Here is a 21348-nt window from a genome sequence, read left to right as displayed (position 1 = left end):
TGCTTCTGGGTTGCAGACTTAGGGCCTCAGGGCCAGCAGGGTGGCAAGTGCGGGCTCCCCCTAGCCTGACTTCCCAAACCCATCCCAAGGACAGCAAGTCTGTCCTCAAACCTGCCAGGGCACTGTGAGATGGCCCAAAGGCCAAGGCCTCCCAGGCCAGGTTCATAGTGGCAGAGATCACCCCCCACCCCAGCGCTGTGGGCAGGGTAGGCCAAGAAATGGGTGGGCGTCCACTCCCAGTCCTGTGGCATCTCTACGCAAACTAATCAATGCAAATGAAGCACACACAAAAGATCCTTCTACCGTCAGGACCTCCCGGTACCCTCCCCAGAGGTTAAGCACCTTTGATTCCCTTTCTGCCACCTGCCACCGCCTACCAGGTCCTTCCCCATTTCCCTAAACCTCCCTGATAGGGAGAGGGGTGGGGGGGAGACAGCCCAGCAGACTGTGGGGCTCTAAGTTCAGGCTGGGGGCTTCTACCAGCAGTTTTTTGGAGGGGGAGGGTCCATCCCCCAGCCGCACTTCCCTGAGACCCGAGGCCAGAAGCCTCCCGGTGGTTCTGGAATATGTGCTGAGTGCCGGGTGTGCAACTGTGCACGTCAGTGTGAGCATACTTGTGAACTTGCCCACATGTGTCAGTCCGGGCAAGGATGGATGTGTTGGGGTCTGCGTGTGTGTGTGCGCGCGCGCCCGTATGCGCTGGGTGACCGTACCTGCGTGTTTTGATAAGCGTGTAACCAAGAGCCTGAGATTTGTGAGTTTCGGGGACTGGGTATGTGTGTGTGTGAATATCAGATGTGTGAGAGCCTTCCGGCAGGCCTAGGGCCTGACTGCGTGTGTGTGGGTGTATGTGACTGAACATGTGCCCGGGTGTCTGTATGTTTACAAGGGTATTCGCATGTTCAGGTGTGCACGTGGCTGTGCACGTGCCTCTGTGTGGACGGCCGGGCACATGTTGACGGATGTCCAGGGTTTCATAACTGTTATGTCCTCAGCCCCTCTGCGTGCCTATGACTGAGCCTGTGGCGCTCCCGACTATTCCTAGGACGTGCGCGTGTGTTGCAGTGTGTGTTTGTGGCGTAGCACGGTGTGTCGGGGTTGCCTTGTGTGCTGCTACGAGTGTGTCTGCATTTCCCTGCGTCTTTATGGCTACGAGTGTGGGTGCCTAAGGCTCCTCATAAGTGTTTTTCCCGGTGCGTGTGCGACAGTGTGCGTTTTCCCCGTCTCTAGAGCGTGCGTTTGGGTTTTTCTGGGTGCGTGAGCCATGGCGTGCGTGCTCGGGACCTTGGCGATAAGTGTTGTGGTGTTTCTGTGCGTGTTTCTGTATTCCGAGCGTATCCTCGCGTCTTCCTGGGGTCTACGGCCCAGCCCGTGTTTAGCTCATGCGACTTGTCCTAAGCGGGCCCGTGTGTGTGCGCCCGTGAGCCGTCCTGTGGGGGGAACGTGTGCCAAAGGCGCGCGGGGTACCGGTGCCCGTCTAGCCAAGAGTGCCCCGCGTGCGCGAGCCGGTTTCCGGGACGCCGCAGTGGTGGGGGGCGGCCCCGCGAGGGGCGGGGGTCACCGGGACTGGCCGGCGCCGGCCCAGTGCGCGCGAAGGCGGGGGCGGGGGGCGGGGGCCGCGGGGGGGCGGCGGTACGAAAAGGGCGGCGCGCGCGGCGGCGGCGGCAGCTCGGCGGCGGCAGCGGAGAGCGCAGCGCGCAGACCGGTGCAGCCCTGGCTTTCCCCTCGCCGCGCGCCCGCGCCCCCTTCCGCGTCCGCAACCAGAAGCCCAGCGCGGCGCCCGGAGCCGGACCCGCGCCCGCGCCGCTCCCGGGACCGCGACCCCGGCCGCCCCGCGATGACCGCGACCGCAGCCCTCCTGCCCGTCCTCTTGCTCCTGCTGGCCTTCGGCCGCAGTGCCCATGGTGAGCCCCCCGGCGGCCTGGCTCGCGCCCCCTCTGGGGAAGCCTGCGACGCCCCCCCGGCCGCCGTGCCCCGCGCGCCCCGTCCCGCGCGCCCCGACTTCCGCCCGTCCCGCCTAATCCTAAGCCCCGCGCCGCGCCTGCCTGGTCCTCCCTGCCACCCTCGCATGCCAAGCCCGGCCCTGGGGTCCCCGGGGGCGGGGGAGCTGTGGGACCCCGGCCCCTTCCCGCCCCGCAGAAGTGGCGCTCGCAGGGTGTCGGTGTGCAGAGAGGAGGTATGGAGAAACGAGGTGATGCTGGGGAGCCCTCTGTGAAAATGCTCTGGGGTTCAACTTCGGGGGGTCCCTGCGTGTGCGTTCGGGAACAGGCCTGTGGGGGGGTAACTTTGCCGTCGTCGCCTCAGATTGCCAGCTGGGAGCCCAGCCCGAGCCCCTCCTGCGTGGCGTTTGTCTAGGTGAGGGGCTGCGACACTCCTGTCTGTGGCGGCCATATGTCTCTGACAGCGAGAGAGTTGCCCCCTTCCCGCAGGGTCCCCCAGCCCGCTGCACCAGTGGTGACGGGGGTCCTGTCTGAAAAGCTGGCGGGAGTTACAGGCACTGCACACAGTAGGTGCCTATTAAAGTGTCAGAATCTCTAAGTAGTGTCAGAATTACGGTCTTTTCCGCAAAACCCTTGTTCGTCTTTTTAATACGAAGAGTCTGGCGTGGGGAAAATCGGGAGTTTGACCTGGGTGCCTGGCTTAACTGGGATTAACCTTTAAAAACTCCAGACGCCTTACCTGTGAGCCCTCCAGGTGAACCTGTCTGGGCTTCCCCAGAGCTGAATACCTCAAAATCTGGCCCCACCCCCCCTCGCCTTTAGCTCACTTGGCAAAAGTGAGGGTCTGGCCGAGTGCCCAGGGGTCAGAATCTTTCCGTTCTCGTTCACTGTCTCCTCATTCCTGCGTTTAGGATTTGGCGTCTGTAATTTCTTGGAGGGACCCTGGGTGTCTGACCTGGTCCTGGGAGCTGGGCAGTGGGCTGCGGTCACTCCATAACCAGGGACATGCGGAGATTTTTCTCCTACGTGGGTTGGGATGCAGTGCCTACCGTGTGCCCAGTGGGGAGAGCCACAGAGGGTCGGAGGCTGCCTCCTGGGAGGCCGTCGTGGCCTCTGCCACAGCCTGCAGGGCCTCGTGGGGTGAATGGTGTAACCTTTCTTGTGCCTCAGGAGCTGAATGCTTCCCGGCCTGCCACCCCCAAAATGGATTCTGCGAGGATGACAATGTTTGCAGGTAATGGAGCGGCTCCCCAGAGGCAGCGTGTTGGAGGGCCAGGGCAGAATTCTGGGGAGTCATGACGTCAGGCAGAAAAAACGGGGAGGGCTTGGCCCCTGGACTGCAGCAAACAGCTTCCTCGCCCCCGCAGGAAACCAGTGACGTGTGGGGGGAGGTGAGGGGGACAAGAGGACCGGGAGGCGGGGGATGCTGGGAGCGGTGGCGGGGACAGGACGGCGTTCTCAGAGGGGTGGGTGGCGGGAGAGCCTCTTGCAGGTGAGACCACTGCAGGCCACTGCGGCAAAACGCAGCTCTTCCTCTGGCTCTCGGGGACCCCTCTGCCTGCTCCCCAGCTGATCTCCTGTTTAAGCTTTTCCATTCAGGTGACTGGTATTGGTTTCCTGGGACCCACCGGCCGGGCACTGGGCAGAGACCCGCGAGGGCTCTTGGTTCCACAGAAAGCAACCGGAGCCCCTTCTCCATCCCTGCCCCCCCACATACATCCGCACCTTTCTTCCCCAACTCCCGCAGGTGCCAGTCTGGCTGGCAGGGTCCCCTGTGTGACCAGTGCGTGACCTTTCCCGGCTGTGTTAATGGACTCTGTGTGGAGCCCTGGCAGTGCATTTGCAAGGACGGCTGGGATGGACATCTCTGCGACCTAGGTTGGCACCTGCCCCGCCCACCCTGGCCCCGGCCCCCGGCCCCCAGCCACCTCCTCCCAGCCCGGTGGCTGCCGCCCCTCCCCCTCTTGCCTTAGCCCAACACACCCCAGCGCTCTGTATGGTAATGATCTGTTTATACACTTCCTGCTGGTGCTGGGAGCCTCCTCACAGGTAGGGACTTCATTTTGCTCCCTTCTGCACTGCCAGCACCGAGCACCAGGGAAGGCACTGGGGTAGGGGGGCTGCCAGTTGAATAAAGAGTCGCAAACACGCCACGCGAAGCTGAGCGGGTGGGGACCACAGCCTCGAGAAACCTGTTCGGGGCACTGAAGCTCTGAGAGGGGAAAGGACTCAGGGGGTCGCAGAGCCGAGACTCCATGAAATTCACCCGCCAGGCTGTTCAGGATATGCTGCAACAAGCAAGCAGACAGACGCGGGGAGGGGTGCTGGGTGCCGAGTGCTGGGCGCAGCGGGAGCTGAGTCAGGGCCGCTGGGACAGGGCCGGGGGCTGTGCTGGAAGAGGTCAAGTGCAAGGGGAGGTGGGGGGTCGGGAAAGGCTGAGAAGTAGCTCAAGTGCAGCTTGGCGTGATCTGTTGATTCTGTTAACTTATGCAGTCTTTGCCCTCCGTTACCCTGAGCAATTGAGAGCTGGCTGTCGCTGCACCTTCAGGCTGCAGAATGTTCACCCGAGCCCATTCTCACTTGGCAAAACCTGCCCTGAAGCCCAGGCAAACCAAGGTCCTCGAGAGAACTCCCAGCAGTGTAGGCAGCTGCCGCGGGCTCTCTGCCCCTCGGTCCCGACGGCAGCGTCAGTAAAGACGAGTGGTACCAGTAGGGAAACTGAGGCTTCGGGAAGCAAAGGGGTCTGCTCAGGACACCTAAGAAGTTGGGGGGACAGCCAACTACAAAACCCCTCCCTGTGCCCCAGAAATGGGTTCATTCTCATCTGAGGCTGTTTCTAACATTCTCCCGTTAAGAAAAACCTAAGAGCACGTTGTTGGCACCCCTGCCCCGCGTAGCCAAGGCAGTGGGGCTTTCAAAATCCCCCATCACGTTGTCTCGGGACTTTAAAGTCTCCCCAGCCAATATGATGCGGGCTTTGCCCCACAGCTGACTCACGCTCTGGCCAACAGAGCTTGGGCTCTGCACCTTTGAAGTACCTCTGAGCTGTTTTGGGGACCCAAGGGGTCCCAGAAAAGCCACCATTCAGGATCAGGGCTTTTAGCCTGGAGCCCACTCTTTCTGATATCTAATCCAGGACGCCCCCCGTGGAGTTCTCCAGACAAAAGGTCCCTTCCCCACTGGGTTGACAAAAGCTTAGGACGGCTGGGTCCAGAGGAAACAGCCCTCCGGGTAATCGCCGGCCCTCTCCCTTTTCACCCGTCTCTGAGGCTGTCCTCGCCACAGCTGCTGCCCCGGCAGGCAGGCAGAGACACCCCCCCACCCCCCCACCCCCCGGCAGCTTTCTCCCGGTGGCGCTTAATCCACCCGACTTTGGGGTCAGAGGCCCAGGAGAGGAGAAGGTGGGCTGATCCCCGGCTCACGAGGCTTGACGCCGTGGGAGAGGAGTAGGGTGGTCGCCAGCTCTCCAGCTTAAATTTAAGATCCCCATTGACAGGAGCGCCCGGAGCAGGGAATTAGAAGCTTGCCACGGAGGCGCTGCGTGCGAACGCCTGGCGCCTTCCCGTAATGATAAATCCTCTATGTTTCCTCGCACCAAGCCGGGCTCCCGAGGAGCGCCTCGTGTGCTCGGGATAAGCCATCAGCTTGGCGTGCGAGCTTTTCCTTCCTGATTGATTGCCATCTACTCCATGAGGGTGCGGGGCTCTTGAAAAGACGGAATAAATCTGCACGTGTGTGGCCTCAGCCCCGGGGACCCGAACCCAGGCTGCCTTCGTTCGCTGCGTCTCTGGTTGGCCCTGGCTTTGTGTTTGGCCGATGCGGCAGCTCGGGTGGTAGATAAACAAAGCTGATGGGGCTCTCAGAGACGGGCCAGGGAGAGCCCCCCCTTTTCTAAATGGGGAAAGTGAGGCACAGAGTCGGGGCGGCGGGGGGAGGAGGGAGCTGAACTCGGCAGCCGGCTGGAGATGGGCACAGAAAGGGTCTCTCCCTGGCCGGGCCTGGGGGCTGGGGGCTCCACTGTCAGAGAGCCCCTGACCCAGGCCCCTTTGTTCAGCCCGTCCCTGCCTTGCTGAGCCCCGAATAATGAAGTGTGCGTGACGGGAGGTGGTGGAAACACACCAGTGTTCATGGAAACCCGTGCTTACAGGCGAGCACTCAATAGTTCTCACTGCGTTGCCTTCAAAAGATGCAGCCTTTTTATCCTGGACCCCCTTCGTTCAGAGAGACCACCGAGCGGTGGAGGCGGTGCTGGGTCTAAACCAGGTCTCTTCATTCCCGACAGGGGGCTTTACATCTCATTCCCCCCCTGCTCCTTTTTGATGGAGGAGTATGAAGGGCAGCTGACGTTGCTAACAGTTGGGCTGCACTAGCCCCCCGAGCGGCAAGGACCCCCTTCAAACACAAGAGACTTGTCTGGGAGGCAGCCGTTAGGGGATCTCAGCTCGGCACAGTTTTGGGGGGACGGAAGGGGTCTGCGGTGAAGGTCAGTGTGGCTGGACCGAAGAGGTGACCTGGCGCCAGCAGAAGGGCACAGCTGGCCTGTTGAATATTAGTGAGCGGCCGTGACTTTCTGTCTCTGTGACCCTCGAGCTCCCTGAGCTGTTTACTTATATCAGGGTTCGGGGGGTCGCTACACCCTCTTCCTCAGGACCCCGCTGGGTGGCCCTTGGCAGTGGACACAAGCAGAGACATCTCGGCAGCCACACGGGGTCCCCCTCGACCAGACGGAGGGGGCTCTTCCTGTCCCCACCCAGGATGCTCTCCGTCCAGCGTCTGTGTCCCCCTCATCTCCCTGGTTCTCTCTCCCCACAGACGTTCGGGCTTGCGCCTCGACCCCCTGTGCCAACAACGGAACCTGTGTGAACCTCGATAACGGCCAGTACGAGTGTTCCTGTGCCCCTGGATTCTCAGGAAAGGACTGCCAGAAAAAGGACGGGCCCTGCGTGATGAATGGGTAGGTATTCTCTCCGGGCTACGTGTGCTCTGATAAACGCCGCTTTAGATTCCTTCTTCACACCCCCTAAAGACCCTTTCAGCCTAACCCAGTCGGACCTGTCGCCTGACAAAAGACCAAGTAAGTGCTCGTCCTGCACCCCGTGGGGGGCCGCCCTGGATCGGGGTATTTATGGGGGAGTGTGTCATTTCCATAATTTTTTCAAACAATCCTGAAGGCGATTTCATATTCCCCTGACGTTCCCGAGTCCTGATGTGTGTGAATGAGAGTAGATTGGGACTGTGAACCAGAGCTCGAGCTGCATAATTTTCTAAAGGCGACATAACAAGAGATCAGAGTTCGGCAGCGCCCAAGGCTGTTTGTGAAACCCGCTCACCGTGTTTTAGGGGCGGGTTTGGGGGAGCTGGTAGGCTCTGCTTTGGGGTTTTCTGGGATGTCTTAGGAGGTGGGGAGAGGGGGCTGCAGCCAGCACGGGGCCCCAGAAGGTGGGGTGTTCGGCCCTCAGCTCCCCTTATGGGGAGGGGGCTCTGGGGCTCTGGGCAGCGCGCCTAGCAGATGGAACGGCCCCTGGCCTCTCTGGTGCCTCTGAGCGGGCTTCCCAGCAGCTCAGCCATTTCCGGCCCTTATCTGCTCAGTGCGTGGAGCCAGTCCCACCCTCCGAGGGGGCTTAAACGGAGACCAGGAGAAATCTCGAGAGAGGCGAGAATTCAAAGTAGACTCCAGGCCTGGGCCAGTAGCTGCGGGTAGGGGCGCCCCCGTCCCGTGAGGAAACCAAAGTGTAAAATGCCTTCCAGGGGTGGGGCAGAGAGCCCCGAGCCGCAAGGGCCAGGAACCAGCATTCTTGCAGTATCTCAAGATCAGTGTCCTGGGCGGGCTCAGAACTCCATTTCTGCTTGCTGGCGGGAAGGGGAAATACGGAGCGAGACCTTTAAAATATTTTGCTTTTCTCTCTAACAGACTGGAGCCAGTCTGTCAAAATAGAGCCCAGGGTCCTTGAAATTCCTTCAGAGCCCCGGCTCCTATGCCACCCTCATCCCTGAAGCAGCAATGCTGATTTCTTGCGCTGGGAGCCCCTTTCTTCCCCGGAGTTTTGGCATTTATCAGATGACAAAGGGTCTGCTCGTTTAAAAGCACTTACATTAAATGCTGTGTGCGCTCCGCTTTGAGCACACAGCTTCGGTCTGCAAGCTGTACTTGGGTGAATGGGCCACTATTAAGCAGCCGGGCACAGACACCGCTCCAGCCGGTGCAGACAGAGCGCGTTTTCTTTTACTCTGAGAGTCCCCAAGGGTTTCCTGTACAATAGCCCGCAGGCTCACTCCGCTGAACATAAAAATAATAATGAGGGGCTGGGGATGGTGGAGGTGGGAGACCCTGAGGGATGCCTTGCTTTGCTCGGCCTCCACGGCCTGGGGACGGAGCTGACGGGGGCAGCTGGCTGCAGCCCTGGGGTGTCACTCACTTTGCCTCTCTCAGCCTCAGTTTCCCGACCTGTGCAGTGACTAACCGTCAGGCCTCTGGTCGGAGAGATGGCCTAAGAGGTGGGAGAGGAGATGGGCATCCTGACTCGGGAGGTCAGGCATGTTCCAGGCTGGCAGCGTGATGGGGGTGAGGCACACACCCCACTCGGGGGGCGGGCCTCCCACCTCGGACGGCCCCGGAGCCCCTCGCAGGCAGGGGTCATGGTGCCCGGTGCTCCCCGGGGCCCCCCTGGCTGGCTCTCACTCCCTCACCTCGTGCGTTCTGAGCACCTGCCCTCTTGTCGGGCCCCAGGAGGTTTGCCACGTGGCACGAGGGGGAGCGGAGCGTCCGTCCCCACTCCCGGCACCACTGTCCTAGCTCAGTGCCCGAGGGCCCTTTACCGTGTCCCCCTGTTGTGTTGCAGTTCGCCCTGCCAGCACGGAGGCAGCTGCGTGGACGATGAGGGCCGGGCCTCCCATGCCTCCTGCCTGTGCCCCCCTGGCTTCTCAGGCAATTTCTGCGAGATCGTGACCAACAGCTGCACGCCCAACCCGTGCGAGAACCAGGGCATCTGCACCGACATCGGGGGCGACTTCCGCTGCCGCTGCCCCGCTGGCTTCATGGACAAGACCTGCAGTCGCCCGGTGTCCACCTGCGCCAACGAGCCGTGCCTCAACGGGGGCACCTGCCTGCAGCACTCCCAGGTGAGGTTCGGGTGTCTGTGCAAGCCCGAGTTCACGGGCCCCATCTGCGGCCGGAAGCGCGCGGCGGGCCCCCAGCAGGTCACCCGTCTGCCCAGCGGTTACGGGCTGACGTACCGCCTGACCCCCGGGGTGCACGAGCTGCCGGTGCCGCAGCCCGAGCACCGCATCCTCAAGGTGTCCATGAAGGAGCTCAACAAGAGCACTCCGCTCCTCTCCGAGGGTCAGGCCATCTGCTTCACCATCCTGGGCGTGCTCACCAGCCTGGTGGTCCTGGGCACCATGGGCATCGTCTTCCTCAACAAGTGCGAGGCCTGGGTGTCCAACCTGCGTTACAACCACATGCTGCGCAAGAAGAAGAACCTGCTGCTTCACTACAACAGCGGGGAGGACCTGGCCGTCAACATCATCCTCCCCGAGAAGATCGACATGACCACCTTCAGCAAGGAGGCTGGCGACGAGGAGATCTAGGCAGCATTCCCAGCGGCCCCTCTCTGTTCTCGGGGTCCCGCAGAGCTCACTATATGCGGTCTGTTCTCATCTTTGTGGTGGAGTTTGCTCTCCTTTGTGTCAAATCTGGTGAACGCTGTGCTTCCCTCTATTACCTTTGTGTTGCAGTGTGACAAACGCAATGCCAGAATCCGCTTTCTCCCTTCTTAATGCATGATACAAAAAAAAATAATGGTAATAATAATGTCATCTTTAAACGAGTAAGAGAAATAAGTATGTTATTCTAAACTCTAAACCTAAAATCAAAAAGACCAAAAAAAAACATGGCAACAGAACCAGGGCTCTGTGCCGACGTCCCTCTCCGAGGGGTCTCGGCCACAGGGTCCTCGTGAAACCGTTACGATTGCTGCCATGACCAACCACTGTGAAAAGGGCTAAAATCTCTTTCGTTCGTTAATTCTCACACGCCACTTCCGACTCGCACTCACATCAACACCGCAAGCCCTTCAGTCTTTCCGATTGAGTTGAGGTCCAGCAGAGTGCAGCGGCCGCGTGTCAGGCAGAGAGAACCCCGGGTTGGCTGCTGGTGGGGGTCGGGACCTGATCCCAGCCCTGCCACTAACTCGCTTGTGTGATCCTTGGCGAGTCCCCTTCCCACCCCGGGCTGCCCTTTCAGCCCCTTTCCAGGCAGGGGCTTGAACACAGTGACCACCAAGGCCCCTCTCTTGCTCTCAAACTCTGAATTAGGAACGAGGGGATGATGAGCCCAAACAGTCCCTGACCCTAAAAAATTAGGATCTGACGGACACTGATCTCATCCTGGGATCCGAAGGTTCGGGCCTATCCTGGACGTACACTTGATGTATTGCGATGGATTGTAACTGCATTTCTCAAAGTGGGGAGCCTCCTGGCCCACTGCCCATCTGGAAACGATCGCCCCCTTTGAGTCACGATGTGCGGTCAGGGGCTGCCCCTTCGGCAGCGCCTCCGCCACCTGCCTATCTACCCACCTCCCCAGAGGCCCAGCAACTGTATACCTGCCTCCTACCCTGTAGGTTAGGGAATGTAAATGCACCTTGAACCACAAGTGCCCCGGCGAATCTGAGCAGCAACACAGCCCTCACCAAGGTTTTCACAGCGTTTAGTGGAAATTGTCGCTCGTGGGGCGTTTTCTAGTTCTGTGCCCACGGTGGTGCCAGACCTGGCCTACACAGCACGAATTTCATTTGTGTTGCTGAATTAATAACCCTCAGATCCCCAAAGACCTAGCCAGCTTCTTAGTGATAGATTTTGACTTTTTTTTTAAAAAAAGAGCATCTATATTTTTTGCAAAAAAATAGAAGGAAATGGGACAGAGCTCTGTTTAGCTTTCCAGCTCTTAGAGTTGGGCAGCTAAACAGCGCTTGAGTGCCAGTTAGGAATATTTTGCTTCTTAAATTATTTGGATAAGAATCTATATTAGCTTTATGGAGTATTAACTACCTGCTGTGTTTACCCTGCTAAGCCATCATCACCTACGTCATCTCGGTCATTCAGATCACCCACACGCGTCACCGCCATCACGTGACCACTGACTTCATCTCTCTCAGCCACCGGTTTACCGTCCCAAGTCCCTTGTCATCCTGATTCAGAGCCCGACCCTCATCTCCCCTAAGCTCCTCCCGACGTCTCACCCAAGACATCGTCCCCACCACTCCAGGCACTCTATCATCCCCAGCCCAAGACCCCCACTACCCTCGTCGCCTCGTCCCTGATCACCCTGCACCCCACAGTCCCGTCGCCCCCCCAGGTGACCCCCCTCCCACCATCACCCCAAACCCCTAAAAGCTCCCCAACCTTCTCCACCCTCCTCCCCACAGTTCACCCTCAATCCCCAAACCCTGTCTCCCTCACTCGCCACCCTTGTCACCACTGCCAGCCCCCCCCCCCCGATCACCAGCTCCCTTTGCCACCCCCCTGCCCTCCCCTCCCTGGCGCCCACCCCCGACCTCCGAAAACCCTCACCCCGACCCCTTCCTCCTTCCCCCCCTTCCAGGTCATTGGAGTCACCATCTCATCTCATCTTGAGTTCGTTTTAAGAAATAAAATTTTAAAAAGACAAAAAAAAAGAACTGTTGGCACAGTCGGGCGGGTGTCTGGTACCCCGCCCGGCCTCTCGCGTGAGACCCCGATCGAGTCTGCTGACGGTTCTGATCCTGTTTTCTCCCAACGCCAAATTCTAAGATGGGACGCAATGATCAAATTCTCTACTTCACGTTTTTGGTCTCCGTGCTGTAGAGAACAGCCACGTCCCGCGATGACAAGGAAAAGACCCCCCACAGTCTATCCTTGACCAAGTCCTCATTGGTTCATCCATCCGTCCATCATCCATTTGATCAGGAAGCATTTCGAAGCACCTGCTGAGTGCAAGGCGGTGCGCAGGGAGCTGAGGGCACGCAGGACGCGGGGCCGCCTGGGAGGGTTGGACGCACAGCGGTCCCCAGGGAGCCTAGCACAGTGCAGGTAAATTAACGTGGGAGCGGAGAGTCCTGAACAGACGCCTCCCTTACAACCTGACCATCTCACTTGCCCACGTGACAAATTCTCTCTTACCAGCACTTGAGGCCTCCCACCCAAATTCCACGCGCCCACCGCACACATCCCGCGAGATCAGAACAGGGTCAGCAGCCTTGCCACGGTCTTCACGTCACGCAGAAATGGTCCATTCCATCCTCTATGGGGTAACCAGATTCTGCTGAGAGTGTCGGGATCCTTGACTGCCCATCCACACCTCGGGTGTGTTTGGAGTAGTGTGCAGTTTACGTCAATAACGGGGAAGCTTAAAGACAGCCATCGGAGACATGATCACCAATTCGGTCCCCAAACTGAGAGAGGAGCAGGCGTTATGATCTTGTGACCAAAAAATTTCAAACATGTCAGTGATGAGCTCTTTTTAGCTTTCCCGTCTCTGCAACCAGACATGCAAAAAAACTTTTGTTTATTGAAAAAATAAACAAAAACCAAGGGCTACCTCATGCGTTGCTTTGGTTTGTTGTACGCGCCGGGCTGCACACGCGTCCCTCCCTGCTGGTGGTCTCCGACCTGGGCAAGTAGGGTCAGGGGCCCACACTTTGGAGGGCCTTGCTCTGGCCCGATCCAGTGCTTCCCATGCAGCAGAGGAGGCCACGGGCCTCGCAGACCACACTCTGGGGCTGGGAGCACAGGCATTTCCTGCCCATTGGTCCCACCTCCAGGGCCTGCAGGGCCTCTCTCCTCTGTCTCCAATGGGTGGCTGTTTGTGGGTGGTGGGGATGGAGCTGGGGCGTGAGGGTGAGGGGTGCGGGGGTGAGGGGTTCCACATGGGAGCACTTGAGGACCCTCGAAGCAGAGCCGGGGGCCAGCTCTCCCCAGGTACCAGATTCCAGACCAGAACTGCAGGGCATCCGAGAATTCCATGCTCACCTCTGGCCTTCCAGGATTTAGGGAAAGTGGGATTGCCCAGGTGAGGGAGTGGAACAGATTTTGTTTGACACTAATTTAAGGGGACTTGGAATCTCTTCATCGTTGGCACATGAGGAATATGGGCCCCGTGTACACTCCTGACTTGGGCCCCGCTCATGACCGGAGGGACCCGCCTCTCTTCTGGCCCCAGGCCGCAGGCCACAAGCATGTCCACTCAGCTCAGTAAAGCCACCCATGGAGTATCCACCCGAGAAGAGTCAGCCAGAGTCCCCACCGAGGGCAAAGGAGCCTCATTCAAGTCCTTTATCCTTGCTGGCCTGGCAGCCCTGGGGTGGGGTCTCCTTTCCACGTCCTCTCTGGGGCTGCCTCTGCCAGGTCACTGCCACTGTCCACCCAGCTGCCCCTCCGGGCCCCAGGCCCCCTGAGAGTCCTCCCCTCTCAGACCCACCTCTTCCCTCCATGCTGCTCCGGTCTCCTGTCTGGCCAGCCCCCCCACTTAGCTGGGAAGGTGGGTGGTGGATGTCTCATCAATGCAGGAACACACTAGAGGGATGGCCAGGGCGATACAACCTCAGGGACGGATGCTGTTCCGGAAACTATAAAAAAAATAGGATGGCAAAGCTGAGGTTATAAACATGGAAACTTCTATGGAAAGAATTTTATATTAATAATCACAATTCCTCAATATGGCCAGCAGGACTAGTGCTGGGAGAAGACCCCAAAGTGGCCCAGCTCTGTTACCTCACTTGGGGTGCGGAATATTTGACCCTTTGGTGGAACAGGGGAGGCCCAGGCTAGACACAGTCCCAGAGAAAAAAAAAAAAAAAAAAAAAAAGAAGATCTTTCGATTCTTTTTTCAAAGCTAGGAGAACCCCAAGGCTAACCAAGTTAACCATCCTAAGTAGAGAAACACAATCTTTGATACAATAACAAACCCAAACAGGCAAATGTTTTTTAAAAACTCATGACCAAGTGGAGCATTTTCTGGGAAAGCAAGTCTAACTTCGTTTTAATAAATGCACTCATAGACAGTGAGCCCCGGAGCGTCCAGGAGGGAGGCAACTATGACGGACAACTGGGGTGGCTGCTAGACAAGCCGAGGGTCAGGCAGGTGACTTGGGAGGAGAAGCCAACCAGCCTGCGGGACCTGCCCCCTCCCACGGGGCAGCGGTGGCTGGTGGGCTGGGTCAGCAGGGGTGGGGGGGGGCTGGGGTGCCCTGGGGGGGAGGGACTGGGCTGCTGCAGTGTGTGGGGTGTGGGCTCAGCGCCGGGTGGTGCCGGCCACGAGGACCCAAGGATGGGGAAGGCTCAGTGGTGGGGCGGATAGGGGTGAGGCTGGGGCATCAGGAGGGATTGTTGCCATGAGGGGCCCTTGCAGGGGACACAGAGCGCGGGGAGCAGGCCAATGAAAATACCCAGTAGACTCCAAGTGGAGGAATAAGCAGGAGCTGCGCACGGAGGGAGCCAGTGGCTGGGGGCTTCCCGGAGGAGAGGGAGGAAGTGGGCTCCGTGGACCCAGTCCAGGCTCCCAGCACTGAGCGGCCTGCATGGCTTCAGGTTCCACGACCCTCTGGCCCCTGGGTCTGGGGAATGTCCGCTACGCCAGCTACAGATGATAACACACTTGTGATCTCCGGCCCTGGGGCCTTCTTCTCTTTAGTGACTCTCTCCTACTGCTGAAGAAGAAGGCTTTGGACTGCATATCGCTCATCCCAGAACCTCTCGGAGCTCAGAGGAGGAAGGAGGGGGAAGGCCAGCCCCAGGCCCCAGCTTGGGGGAGGAAATTCCCAGCTAATTCGGAACCACTGAGGGCCCTGCCCTGCGGAGAAGCACGTGTGGCTCCAGGCTCTGCTGCCCTGTGACCATGGTGAAGATGCAAGCGTAAGAGTGGGTCAAATTTCAACCCAAAATATAGGCCAAAAGAAAAAACTAAAATAAACAGCTCAGTAGATGCCAGAGGGAATTTGATAAAATACGTCTCTGATTTTTAAAAAAATTAAGCAAACTAGGAAAAAATTCATATCTCCTCAATGTCATTAAGAACTTCTGTCTTAATCAATGTTCAGTATCCTACTGATCAAGAAAACCCAAGGGCAGGGAAAGCTGTGTTTTATACAGCAGGAAGAGGCCCTGGCTTTCGGGTCAGAGGGGCCTCGCTCTACACTTGGCTCTGTCCCTCGGGCCACCTACTATCTATATGTCTACTTCCTCTCTGCAAAGGAGCAGTGTCTCAGTCAGCTCTGGCCACCAGAACAAAATACCATAAATACCATAGACCTGGTGCTTTAAACAACAGACATTTATCGTTTATTTCTCACGGTTCTGGGACTGGGAAGAGATCAGGGTGTCAGCATGATAGGGTTCTGGTGAAGGCTTGCAGATGGCCATGTTCTTGCTGTATCCTCACGTGGGAGAGAAAGGGAGAGAGAGGCAGAGACCGAGAGAGAGAGACAGAGAGACAGAGAGACAGAAAGAAGAGCAAGACCCAACTCTTTGGTGTCTTCTTAGGAGGCCACTAATCCCATCATGAGGACCCTCATGACCTAATTACCACCCAAAGGCCCCAACTCCACATACCATTATATTGGGGGGTTAGAGCTTCAATATAGGAATTTGCAGAGGAAGGGGACATAATTCAGTCCATAGCAAGCAGGTAAGGGGAACAATTAGTGCTACTATTATTCTAGAACTTCTAGCCATAGTAATAAAACAAGAAAACGTAAAACATAGAAAGGAGATTAAATGTTTATTAAAGATGACATCATTGTCTACCACAAAAGCTCAGGAGAATGACCCAAAGATAACCGGAGACATTAGCAAGGTAGGACACACACTCTACATCTATAAAAGCCTATATACCAATAACATCCTGTTGAAAACATATACTGGGGGAAATTCCCTGGTGATCCAGTGGTTAGGGCTCTGCGCTTTCACTGCTGAGAGCCCAGGTTCGATCCCTGGTCAGAGAACTAAGATCCCACAAGCTACACCATGCAGCCCAAAAAATAAATAAATAAAAGTATATATATATATATATATATGTGTGTGTGTGTGTGTGTGTGTGTGTGTGTGTGTGTATATATATATATATATACTGGTCTGAGTAGTTAAGTCCAATATTATAAGCATACTAATTATCCCCCAGATTAATTTATAAGTTTAATGCTATTTATTGGCATTAGATCATTAGACAATATGATTTTAAGGTTTATCTTTTAAAAAGTGAAGTGGTAAGAATAATTTAAAAAACAGTGAAGGGGCAAGATGCACCATCAGATATTAAAACCGAAAGCCATAAAAGTAAAAACAGTGTGTCTTGCATGAAGTAGACACATAATATTGGTTTTCTGAATAGGGGAATAAAGAAATGCATGCATGAGTGATAGCTTTGAAAGAATCTAATCTCCAGCCTCACCTCCTAATTTACAAATGTGGAAAGAGACCAAAAGAATACCTAGCCTGAAGTTTTTCACCTTTGCCCCTCAGGAGACATTCAGTAATGTCTGGAGACACTTTTTTTTGTCAAAACTGGACGGGCGCTGCTGTCACCTAACGGGTAAAGATCAGGGGTGCTGCTAAACAGTCTACAGAGCCCAAGATAGCCTCCACAACAAGTATTATTCAGCCCCAAATATTAATGATGCCCAAGTTTAGAAACCCCGGCCTAAGATGGTAGGACAGGAAAGGAAGTAACACGAATAGCCCATGACGAAGTCTATGCAGTTAACATTGTGCGAAGTAACTTATTCCACATCCCGCAGCTTTTCTGAGATACAACTGACACATAATATTGTGTAAGTTTAAGGTGTACAACGGGATAATTTGATACACGTATATATTGCAAAATGATGACCACAGTAGGGTTAGTTAACACATCCTTCTCACCTAATTACCATTTTTGGTTGTTGTCATAGTGGGAACATTTAAGATCTAGTCTTTTAGCAGATCACAAGTATACAATACAGTATTGTTGACTATAGTCACCATGTGTGCATTAGATCCCCAGAACTTATTCATCTTATCATTGGAAGTTTGTCCCCTTTGGCCAATATCTCCTCATCTCTCCCACCCCCCAGCCCCTGGCAAGCACCAATCAAATCTCTGTTTCTATGAGACCAGGTGTTTTAGGTTTCACATATACAAGTCATACAGTATCTTGGTTTTCTCTTATTTCACTTAGCCTAATGCCCTTCAGATCCATCTATGTTTTCACGAAAGGGAGGATTTACTTCTTTTTATGGCTGAACAATATTCCATCGTGTATGTGTGTGTGTATGTGTGTGTATGTATACATTTTCTTTATCCATTCATCCACTGATGGACTCAGGTTGTTTCCGTGTGTTGGCTGCTGTACGTAGTCCTGCAATGAACCTAAGGGGGCAGATATCTCTTCCAGAGAGTGATTTCATTTCCTTTGGATAGATACACAGACATGGGATTGCTGGATCATGTAGTAGTTCTATTTTTAATTTTTTGAGAAACCTCCAGGGTTTTCCATAGCGGCTGCACCAATTTACATCCCCACCCGCAGTGCACAAGTGTCCCCTTTTCTCCACATCCTCACGAGCGCTTGTTATCTCTTGTCTTTTTGATAATACGTGCTTAGTACAGCATCACCTTCTGTAATTCACTCAACAGCCCAAGAGGTAGATAATATTATCTTCTAGTGCTACAGATAATGAAACTCAGGCTCAAAGGAGGGAAAACATGTGCCCAAGATCATCGGGCTAGAGAGTGGGTGAGCTAAACCCAGCATCAAGATCTCCAAATATTTATGCCAATTCTCTTTCTGCTACCTGATCCTTTCTTCTATTTTTTAAAATAATGTATTCCCAATTTTCTTAGTATTAGTAAACGTGCTTCTCTTGGAGTTTCTGGGAGACAGGCAATCTCAGTCTGTCATTCCTAAAGCTCGTCAGGAAGAATCTTGGGTCGAATGAGCTTCCAGCCTTTGCCATTTCAGGGTGGAGCAGCTCTGCTTACCTCCCGGTCCACCTACTCTCCGACTATGAAGTAACTCACTCTGCCTGTGATGCTTCCCCCTGACCCCCGGCCCCGCTACCTAGTGGCATCCCCAGATGTCACTCTGCCAAGTTGTGGATAAGAATGGAATCAGAACCATTTGCTGTCATTATTATCATCAATCATAATAATACCTAACTATTCTTAAGGCTAAGGTACTGCACTCCTTTTATTGGAGCATAGTTGATTTATAATGTTGTGTTAGTTTCAGGTATACAGCAAAGTGATTCAGTTATATACATATATATATATATATATATAAAAATAGATATATATCCATTCTTTTTCAGTTTCTTTCCCCATATAGGTTATTACAAAGTACTGAGTAGAGTTCCCTGTGCTATTATACAGTAGGTCTTAGTTAGTTATCCATTTTACATATAGTAGTGTGTATATGTTAATCCCAACCTCCTAATCTATCACCTCCCCCGCAACTTTCCCTTTGGTAACCGTAAGTTGGATTTCGAGATCTGTTTCTCTTCTGTAAATAAGTTCATTTGTATCATTTTTTATTTTTATTTTATTTTTGCGGTACGTGGGCCTCTCACTGTCGTGGCGTCTCCTGTTGCGGAGCACAGGCTCTGGACGTGCAGGCTCAGTGGCCATGGCTCACGGGCCCAGCCGCTCAGCGGCATGTGGGATCTTCCCAGACCGGGGCACGAACCCGCGTGCCCTGCATCGGCAGGCGGACTCTCAACCACTGCACCACCAGGGAAGCCCTTTTTGTATCATTTTTTAAAAATTAGATTCCACATATCAGCGATATCGTACGGTATGTGTCTTTCTCTGTCTGACTTACTTCACTTTAGTATGATCAACTCTAGGTCCATCCATGTTGCTGCAAAAGCCCTTCATTTGTATCTTAGACTTTTCAGGGATTCCTGAACACTGACTCTGAATTAATACTAATTCCTGTGGACCCAAAGCACCACTGTGGTCCACCAGTCAGAGTAGGGGCTTTTGGAAGTCAAGTGATTAGTGAAGCTTTATTCAGGTCTGTCTCATAGTGGGCCTGCTGGGTCCCTGAACCCTCCCTGTGGCCATCTTCCCATCTGCAGTTCATAATTGGAAGAGACACGCTCAACAACGTTCAGAACACCCACGTTGATTCTCTGATCCATGGAGTGGGGGCTATGATGGTAGGAAAGGCCAAGTGGAAGCCTCTAGAACTCCTTCTTTCTATGAAAATCATACACCAAAAGTAATACTGTATTCTTGGAGGGATTGCTGAGATCATTGCCACCATAAAAGATGTGAAAGATGCCGGGGTGGTTATTCCTACAATGTTCTCATTCAATCCACCTATTTGGTCTGAGAAGAAATAGATGGGATCTTGGAGAATGACAGTAAATTATTATAAACTAATCAGGTGGGGATTCCGATTTGCAGCTGCTTTTCTAGCTGTGGTTTCACTGCCGGAGCAAATCCACACACTGCCTGCTGACACCTAGGATGTAGCCGGTGCACGAGTGCATGCTTCTTTCTTTATACCTGTTAGTAAAATCAACAAGCTGGCAAGGCCAGCAATACATTACCACCGTCCTTCCTCGGCGCATGTCAGTTCTCCAGCCCGTTCATAATCTACTCCCCAGGGATTTTGTTTGTCTTTCCCTTCCCAGGACACCTTGCTGATTCATCACATTGATGATATTCCACTGGTAGGACCTGGTGAGCAGGACAAAATGCATGCATGCCAGAGGGTGGGAAATAAATCCCACAAAAATTCAGGGGTCCTCCACCTTGGTGAAAATTCTAGATGTTCAATGATTTGGGGACATGTTGATATAGTCTTTCCAAGGTGAAGGACAAGTTGCTTCATCTGCTGCCTCCTATCAATACGAAAGGAACAACTTCTAGTGAAACTCTTTGGACTTTGGAGGCAACATATATCCATTCTGACCCCTTTATTGAAAGACCTGAAAATCTGCTGGTTTTGAGTGGGGCCCACAACAAGAGCCCGGGCTGCCATCCGAGCTGCTCTGCCTTTGGGGCCACAAGATCCAGTGGGTCCAGTGGCGCTGGAAGTGTCAGTGGCAGAGAAGATGCTATTTGGAGCCTTTCACAACCCCTCCTAAGTGAACCGCAGTGCAGACCATTGAAATATTGGAGGCAATTCCTACCATCCTCTGTGGGTAACTGCTCTCCACTTGAGAGTAGTTGAGAAACAATTTTTTATTTGCTGCTGGGCTTTCACAGAGATTGAACTCTTGACCATGGGCAACCAAGCTACCCATTGGGGACTAGGTGTATTCTGACCCCCTAAGCCTTATTCAGGCCCACACAGCAGCACTCCATCATCAAATAGAAGTGGTGTCTATAAGTTCAAGTTCAAGCAAGACCTTAAGGCAAAAGTGAGTCATAAGGGGAAGTGACCCAGATACCCGTGGCCCCTGTTCTTTGCTATATCACCTTCTCTCTGTCAATGTGTGTTTGTGGAGTTCCCATAAATGGGGAGTTCCCATAAACTTCCAGCTAAGTGAGGAAGAAAAATTTCCATCCTGGTTTATAGATGGCTCTGCATGATATAAAGGTACCATCCCAAACTGGACGGCTACAGATCTATAGCCCTACCCTGGGACAGCCCTGAAGGCCCGTGATGAGTGGAACTCCTACCAATGGGCAGAATTTCGATTTTTCATTTTGTCTAGAAGGAGAGACGGCCAGAGATACGGGTCTGTATTGATTGATGGACTATGGCTAATGGTTTGGCTGGGTGGTCAGAGAATTGGAAGAAATCAGTGGATAGACCCCTCCAAATCGGCACAGAGCATGAAGATATTTGTGCCTCGTGGGAATGGTCACCAAGGTCTTCAAAGGTTGGCCTCAGTAGAGGGAGGTTTCATTAACCAAGTAACTAGGATGCCTGTTTTGTGGATACTGGACCGTTTTCTTTCTCTGCCACACATAGTCCCAGAGGCTCAGGAACAAAGCAGCCATGTTGGAAGGGACGAAGTTGTGCATGGTCTCAGCATCCTTTACTTCCACTCTCCAAGGCAAGTCATCGCTAGCCACTGCTGAGGGCTCAATTTGTCAACAGCAGAGATCAGCCCTGAGTCCTGATACAGCGTCATTCCCCAAGGGGTCATCTGGCTACCTGGGCGCAGATTGATTACATTGGACCCCTTCCATCAGGGAAGGGGGGAGGGTTTTTTTCTTACTGGAACAGATATTGACTCTGGATATGCATTTGCCTTTCCTGCCCTCAACGCTTCTGCCAAAACGAGCATCCGTGGATCTGCAGAATGCTTCCATCACTGACACAACAATGGTTCTATCGAGCGGGTGTTGAGACCGCCATCTGGCCACTTGAATTCCCTATGGCCCTGAATCAACAAGCAAAGAAGGGGGTTACTGTACTGGCTGGGGCGATTGGTGCTGA

General features: G+C 54.5%; 1 protein-coding gene across 3 annotated transcripts; it reads left to right on the top strand.

Annotated features, from left to right (window-relative positions):
* The first annotated feature begins 1685 nt into the window (after nt 1-1685).
* DLK1 (delta like non-canonical Notch ligand 1) lies at nt 1686-9763 on the top strand. 3 transcript variants are annotated; one of them, XM_082648733.1, is made up of 6 exons: nt 1686-1904; nt 3111-3174; nt 3688-3818; nt 6753-6894; nt 8780-9059; nt 9285-9763. In XM_082648733.1, exons 1-6 carry the CDS (start codon nt 1838-1840, stop codon nt 9525-9527), a joined length of 927 nt encoding a protein of 308 aa, XP_082504859.1. In that variant the 5' UTR covers nt 1686-1837; the 3' UTR covers nt 9528-9763. The 3 variants fall into 3 exon arrangements, with proteins under 3 accessions (XP_082504859.1, XP_082504858.1, XP_082504857.1); XM_082648732.1 differs by having other exon boundaries at nt 9279-9763; XM_082648731.1 differs by having other exon boundaries at nt 8780-9763.
* The last annotated feature ends 11585 nt before the right edge of the window (nt 9764-21348 follow it).

The sequence above is a fragment of the Grampus griseus genome, assembly GCF_964374135.1.
Source record: "Grampus griseus genome assembly, chromosome: 2".
NCBI classification, from domain to species: Eukaryota; Metazoa; Chordata; class Mammalia; order Artiodactyla; family Delphinidae; genus Grampus; species Grampus griseus.
Note: the sequence above shows the minus strand (reverse complement) of the source record. Positions and strands in the feature narration are given on the sequence as shown.